Source organism: Anopheles ziemanni, chromosome 3 (assembly GCF_943734765.1).
Source record: "Anopheles ziemanni chromosome 3, idAnoZiCoDA_A2_x.2, whole genome shotgun sequence".
NCBI lineage: Eukaryota > Metazoa > Arthropoda > Insecta > Diptera > Culicidae > Anopheles > Anopheles ziemanni.
This window is the reverse complement of record NC_080706.1, coordinates 93,032,929-93,040,953: the sequence shown is the minus strand read 5'-3', so window position 1 is coordinate 93,040,953 and position 8,025 is coordinate 93,032,929. Positions and strand designations below refer to the sequence as shown.

Here is an 8,025-nt window from a genome sequence, read left to right as displayed (position 1 = left end):
TGGAAGGAGATTTCTCCTTCACAGTTGTAAAATACCAAAACCAAACGATATAAAAGCATCCTTTCAGAGAGCAAACATAAGTAGAAAGGATTATTTGACAACAGTGTGTAGAAAAACCGAAAAGAAAACCCGAAACTTGTTTAGAGTTATTTAGCTAATGTACAAGAATGTCAGGTAGACATTAAACTTCAGCAAAACAAAAAAAACTGCACGACAACTCGAGAATATCATGAAAATCGATCACCTATAGGAACCCTACTTTGTCACAAGCCAGATCTGACTCCATCATTGATCCACGTGATTATCTTCCATTCGATCAGTATTGCAACATTGAATCCGTCGACCTCCCTGCTTTCCGATCTGAAACAAATGAAACACAAATCAACAACAGCGCACACCGTTGGAAGGAAATTCGTTTGAAAAAGAATTTTAAATTTTCAACAAACATGTGCGACACGTAGTGTATTAATGAAATCGATCAAATAAAACCTAGTAGGATAGAAGCATGTGCTATCATTAGAATATCCTACAACAAAACAGGGAAATGAGATCAATGTCTTCAGCTCGCCATCTACTCAGATTGCTTCGCATCAAATTTCAGGTTCCAAAGCAAAAACACAAGCTCATTGTGCGTAAGACCCGTTGCAACTACCATTTTTCGAGCCACAATATTCATTTGGTTGTAGTGTGCTAATAAGTAGATTTTTGAGATTCGAACGAAACGAGCTGAGTAAACTAAGGAAAGCAGAGCAGATTGCAAAATACAATCATTAGCTAATGCGTATGTCCATGGAAAGGTGTTTGGTTTAGTTGATTGAGTTTTTCTTTTCTCTTATCCTTCCGCAACGAAACTATGCTTTGGTGTAGAAACATGTTTCTTTTTTTTCCGGTGACCACTTCTTCCACCTACGTTCTTTCTTCGGCACGACCTTTCTCCATCGCTTTCCTTGAAGGATCGAGGCTGATCGAAAGTTAGCAGTTTTTAGAATTTTTACAACAACGACTAACGGCTAAACCATACCAGCCACTCGTACATAGAGAGAAAAAGAGAGGGAGAGAGAGAGAGAGAGAGAGAGAGAGAGAGAGAGAAAGAGAGTTGCGTGGATGGAAACACTACGGTGGTAGTACTCTTCCGGTAGTTCGCTTCCGACCCGCATATGGATCGCCATTTTACGACCACTTTTTTCATCCGCTTGCCGCTTCGATTGGCCTGGGCCAGTTAAACCCAGAACGCAACACACAAAAAAACTAGAACAATAACGCAAAGATAAAACTGCATACATAAAAAAAAAAACAAATTATATATAGATATATGCATATACGCAACTCTACACTCTTCGAACCGGGATACCATTTAATCATAGTGGAGGAGCAGGGTGTTTGTAGTGGCAACATACTTTTAGACGTAAAGCAGAAAACAAAAGGTAGGCAAACGCTAGTTATACATTCAATCCATAGGCGACATTCAGCGGAATGAGAAGAACCCACCCTTCATTTGAACGAATCAATGTCGGCGTAGACATGCCGATAGATCCGAGTCTAGTAACTTCCTGTTGGATGTTCTAGCTGACTCTAAATATTTCCCGGAGTTGTCCTACCGTAGCTCAGACCTGTTTTAACCCGTGTGTCTGCCACGTGGCGTCTTCTCGCGATGGCACCGTGTACAGAATACCTGAGGTAGAAAACGAGGCATTTTTGTGTACTGTTGTACTAATTAGTTTGCGTTTTCGAGGGTACCATCCATTAATTAATTATTACAGTAGCGCCACTACCTACTAAAACACTACTAGGCAAAACAAAAAGATAGTATGTATGCGTGATGAGGCGAGTGTATGTGTAATGTACGTGTATGGCCGTATATGTACGTGTTTGTGTTTGGTCTGTGTGTATGTGTGTGTATGTGTGCCCGTTGAAATCCGTTTCACATTTTCGTGAAACCCTTGGCCACCGGGTTGAAGGACTGGTGTCAGCCGATGTAGATCACTGTGTTCGGAACAAGGTCGATAGGAAAGTTGGCACGTACGTCGTATGCGAGTAAGCTCTAGAGAGGCGATCCCTGATGGGCAAGCATTGGAAGAACGAATTAATCATTTTCAAGCTTTTTTAAATCGATGTCACACGGCACAGCGCACAACACAGACAAGGCCGAAGGGAACAAACGACTTTACGTTTTGTTTTTGCCCGCTACGGTGGCTCCTTACGTATTTCCTCCATACTAGCCATTTTGAAGGCACATTACATAAAAGAAGCTCGCAAAATGATGGTATAACAGTCACGGCGAAAAGATGACTGAACTCCACTACAATCCCGCGACAAAATGGCTCTTTCCATTAACCGGTTCATCAACTCACATGTGACAATAGCTAAATTTAAATGACTTGAGAAAAGTATTAATAAATAAAATTGCAACAAGTACACATTTTCGAACTAGAACCAAATTTTACCCCAATACTCGATGCAAAAGGAAACTGTTTCAAGGAATTACCTTGTAGACGTTTTCTTGTGAAATGACTACTTCGGAAGAACAATCGATTGTGCTTGAAGCTTCGAACAGAGAATAACAGGAAAAAGCTGGCTTAGGAAGCTCATAAGTTCAAGCTTTTTCTTTTTCTAAAGTCTAAGTCATAGCAGGAAGTAAAAACAATAATGAACGAAAGGAAAGAACTTACTATAGCGGTCAAGAGAATCAAGTGAGAGAGGAAAAAATGAACACGTCAATGTAAGAGAAAACAAATAGACCTATCTTTAAAGTCGACTATATCACGCGTTTATTCCCACATATCGGAAAACAGGATTACAGGATATATTAGAAAAAAAAAATTAGAAGAAAAAGCATCACGAGAACGGATATCAAGGGAGGAGACATTCAGGCAGCAGTCAGAGTTGGGTGCAACATATCCAGCAACAGAAAATTATTGGTTTTTCAAACGGCTCATTTCGCACCCTTCATAAAAACATGTCGATTAGTGATTATTTATTCAGTTTTGAAAGCTTTTCCTGTGGCGAATAGGAAAACCTATGGAAAATTTGGAATACAAATTATTGTTATGTTTTCGTTTCGATGAACTTTGTCAACGTAACTCAACAACTACATACTTTCCACTAGTTTTCCACCAGATTTTTTTTATTCTTACCTTAAAATTATTTTTACATACACTTATATACATTGAAAGATATGGCACGTAGTACCGTAGCAATATAAGCTTATTTTTCGCTTTATTTTCCTGTTTAAATCATCTATTATTCTTTATAAATAAGTTAGATCAAACCAGCGAAATGAGATTTTTCTCTCATTTACTTTACGTCCGCTTATTTGTGTTTAGACACATATACAGGCATGGAAAACACTACGATTGTACATAATTTTATACAACTCCGACGAATCCTATACATGAGTATAAATATATATACATATAAACATAGATACATATATCAAAATAGAGAAATTATCTGATTCATATGTTATATCCACTACATCAAGCGGCAACACTGCGGAATCGGTACGAATCACACGGTTTTGTTGAGTATGATTTCATTGATTCATAGCAAGGCAAAGAAAGTAGGAGACGTAAAGACAAATTTCGTGAAACTCGATCAATCACTTCTGAAAACTCTGAAATTTAGACAAAAAATTCCTCAAATAGTTCAAACACTCATTGAAGTTATTGTAAATCCTACACGAAACGAACATAAAATCTCCCAAACGAAACATAAAAACAAATCCAATAACATAGTAAAGCAACTAAACCATCATCTTTAGAACTGGGCAAGTATTGGAGGTGAAGACACTCCAAATGAAAAATGAAAATAACTGAAAAAACTCCCCGTCACACTTACGCAAACTCTATCGTAACTCTATCGAAATAAAACAAACTGCAACATTGTTCGTGTGTGTATGGTAATAAACAATCGTAAAATGGGGAAATAAAAAAATCTAATAAATCAATATATTTTATCGGCATTCGAATGCGACGAGCGTTCGCGTAGGATTGCACGACTAACGAACAGCGAGATGCTGAATTTAAGAAAAAAACGACATTGGCGCAAAGAATTAGGCAAAGGGCAGTAGCAAAAGGATTGAAATGTTGCAAAATTAAAAAGAAAGAACAGCAAGGTAAGCACGGAATGGTTTTGAAAGGAAAAAAAACTGGGCCCTGCCGAAGAACAGGACTATAACAGATAGTACCCAAAAAAAAACTGACAAAACTTAAGACATGAATCCGGTTCTTGGTAGCGCAGTTCGATGAGCTACCATAGCATGTAAGCCTATAGAGCAATTTTCGAAATTGAAATGAAACGAGACGAGACAAGAAAAGATGGATCGAACAAACGGATGGCAAAAAAAAGGAAAAATAAATATTGACATATAAAGCGATTCCACGAGTCTCTTTTTTTTTATTCAGAATAAATTTGATATTACAGACAAGATGTTGGTTCCATGAACTTGAAGTAAATCGCTTTCAAGTTTTTTTAAAAGGTAAGGAAAATATATACGAAATCTACATAGACCACGTGCACTTCACACGTTTATGGAACGCAAACGGTCTAGTGTGGACCATAACCATCTCAATCGGTGTCGTGATCACGAATATCACGTGATTCGATATCTGCAGTGAAATACAGAAAAATACAAACCCCCATTTACGGACCGTACGAACTATATAAGTAAATGGTTGTTGATGTAAAAGGTAAAAATCCCTTTCATTTTATAAACTTTTTAAATTAAATTACAAACTCAGGCAGCGCTCTGTGAACAGTCCAACAAACACGACAAACACGACACTGTTCGAAGGGTGCTCTGCGACTTGTCGTGAAGAACTGTCACTCATCCCAGCAGCAAGGTAGCAGAATAAACAAGGTATATACAGTTTCACCGTGGGATACAGCCCTGCACGACAAAATCAAACTGTTTTGTTCTGTGTCGTGTTTGGCAGCGCTCTGTGAACAGTCCAACAAACACGACAAACACGACACTGTTCGAAGGGTGCTCTGCGAATTGTCGTGAAGAACTGTCACTCATCCCAGCAGCAAGGTAGCAGAATAAACAAGGTATATACAGTTTCACCGTGGGATACAGCCCTGCACGACAAAATCAAACTGTTTTGTTCTGTGTCGTGTTTGTCGGACATGTTCGATGCAGGTTGACAGAGCACCTCCATACGATTGCTTGGGTTTGATCGTTTTTTTTTTGTCGTGTTTGTCGTGTTTGTCTTGTTCGATAGCTGACAGAGCGCTGCCTTTGTCTGACATGTTAGATGCAGGTTGACAGAGCACCTCCATACGATTGCTTGGGTTTGATCGTTTTTTTTTTGTCGTGTTTGTCGTGTTTGTCTTGTTCGATAGCTGACAGAGCGCTGCCTCAGTTGTTTGAAGCTTATTCAACTAACCTTGGTCAAAAAGTAATGTTTTGGAATATCAGGCAGCACTGCTGTCAATTTTGCTCGCTGGCATGCTTTCCTAGTGGTGGGAAAATTGAATCCCTGAAGGGACTCGAACCTTTCAATTCAAATCCATTCCGAGTCCCAATCCCTTATATCATGCGTATACATCTAACTTGCCGATTTTTCATATCATTTGTTAAATTCATTGAATGTTTTACGTAAGAAAATCAAAAGAGTGGCATTTTTTTTAATTCAGGGACAAATCAGCGTCATCATTCAAATTGAATCCGTCATTCCAAGGGATCGAATCCTCGGGTCTTCGAATCCCGATTCTGCCAACACTACCTACCAGTGCTTCTTGACGAACTAATCTTGCGACGTGTTGTGCGACCCGTTTGTTGTGCGGAAATATTACATTAAACCGGCTGCACAATGCAGGGTCCCGCTGTTTTTATCGATGCCGAGATCGACGATCAGGTAAGGACATGAAGGAGTATAAAATATCATCGCGGTGAGCAGTGCTTCATCTGCTTCTTAGAGAGTGCTCTACGTCGGCGACCTGTAATTGAGGTTATGTTTCGCTGTACTTGTTAGGCCCAAGAGTTGCGGAAGTTCTTCAAGAAACTCGGGGCTGAAATCAGCGAGGAAAAGTCTAGCAAAGGCATCGAAGATGATCTACACAAGATCATCGGAGTTTGCGATGTGTGCTTCAAGGATAACTCGCACACACCGGACGAAATTGACGCCGTGCTGAACAGTGTTGTGTCCATCATCGTTTCCATTCCATTGGAGCGCGGAGAGAACCTGATTCTTTCATTCTGCGACAAGATGACAAAAGCGAAGGAGCCCAGTCTTGCTCGAGTTTGCCTGCAATCGTGAGTACTATTAAAACGGAAATCTGTTTATACCTATATACACCACCTCGTCCCCTTTTTTCAGCTTGTGGCGTTTGTTTAGCAACTTGGAGGTGACCTCCCCACTTCGTTACCATGTGTACTATCACCTGGTGCAGGTGGCCAAACAGGTGAATCAGGTAAAGGAAGTATTCACAGGCGTGGAGCAGTTGAAGGCACAATTTGCTCAGTGCCCGCCGTCGAATGAGCAGATGCAGAAACTGTATCGCTTGCTGCATGATGTCCTGAAGGACACCAACAGTGAGCTGGCGTCTAAGGTGATGATCGAGCTGCTTGGCACGTACACGGCCGAGAATGCATCGTACGCACGCGAGGATGCAATGAAATGCATCGTGACCGCTCTGGCTGATCCCAATACGTTCCTCCTCGATCCTTTGCTATCGCTGAAACCGGTCCGTTTCCTCGAAGGAGAACTGATCCACGATCTTCTGTCGGTCTTTGTATCAGAAAAGCTTCCAAGTTATCTTCAGTTCTACAAGAATCATAAGGAATTCGTCAACTCGCAGGGTACGGATCATCCAAGTGCATCTGTAATCACAAGATCTTTAATCGAATTCGTTGTTTATCTTTGTAGGGCTGAACCATGAACAAAACATCAAAAAGATGCGACTGTTGTCCTTCATGCAGTTGGCGGAAAGCAATCCTGAAATGACCTTCCAGCAACTGCAGGATGAGCTTCAGATCAAGGAAGAAGAGGTGGAACCGTTCATCATCGAGGTGTTAAAAACGAAGCTGGTCCGCGCCCGAATGGATCAGCGTGCGCGGAAGGTGCACATCTCCAGCACAATGCACCGCACGTTCGGTCGCCCGCAGTGGCAGCAGCTGCGTGATCTGCTGCTTTCATGGAAGACAAATCTTACTCTCGTTCAAGACAACATCAACTCGGTGGCAGTCGCCCAGGCCGAGCTGGCCCAGCGTCAGTGAACATAGTGCCGTGAACAGATTTGACTGTTTCTCTATTTATCGTGTGTGAAAATCGAAGAAAAAACTCGATAGCAGCCGAACCTTAACCGTAGAGACAATTCTGGATCGTATTAAAGAGGAGAGAGGGGAGAGAACGTAGGTGCGTGTCTGAAGCAACAGAACATTGGGCTAGCGAAGTGAATTATCGTGCGTAAGCAGCTGTGTGCAGTGCAAGGTAGAAGTTACGCCGAGTTACTTTCACCAACGACCGCAGGTAATCGACAAGGAGCGCGGTCCGTTCAACCGTTCATATTCACAAATTCACCATCATTTGAAAGAATTTATCATCAACATCGAACAGCTGTCGTTTCAATAAATTCTTTTTTAATATGAACGATACTAATTTGTTTCAATGTTGACTTTTATGTTAGATCTAAGATGTATCTGGCTTTCTTATCTTTTTTCCTTTAGGTATTGTCTTGTAAATTAGAAAACGATCAATATATATCAATTATACGCTCCAATTATTCCAGGTGCAGCTGAAACAACAATAATTCTGCATGTGCAGTCAGTTGCAACCGCTTTTCTTTTCGTTTAAACTAAATCCAATAAGAAAATGCATTTTTGCTAACAGCTGTCATTTTAATTGGAAGTTGACGATTCTTTCGAGCGTTTCAGCTCGAAGATGAGAGGATTTAAACAAAACACGGTGCAACTTAAACGCTGGAGTTGTAAGGAGGACTATATTTCTTAATAATGAAACTATTAACAATCGTGTATCACAATCAAAAGACAAATAATTGTAACCTTTTGCAATGTACATTTCG

At 40.5% G+C, this 8,025-nt stretch overlaps 1 protein-coding gene across 1 annotated transcript; it reads left to right on the top strand.

Moving 5' to 3' along the window:
* Window positions 1–5,723: 5,723 nt before the first annotated feature.
* LOC131289440 (eukaryotic translation initiation factor 3 subunit M) lies at window positions 5,724–7,594 on the top strand. The gene is made up of 4 exons (XM_058318698.1): window positions 5,724–5,858; window positions 5,976–6,256; window positions 6,321–6,802; window positions 6,870–7,594. The coding sequence occupies exons 1-4, from the start codon at window positions 5,814–5,816 to the stop codon at window positions 7,217–7,219; spliced, it is 1,158 nt and encodes a 385-aa protein (XP_058174681.1). The 5' UTR covers window positions 5,724–5,813; the 3' UTR covers window positions 7,220–7,594.
* The last annotated feature ends 431 nt before the right edge of the window (window positions 7,595–8,025 follow it).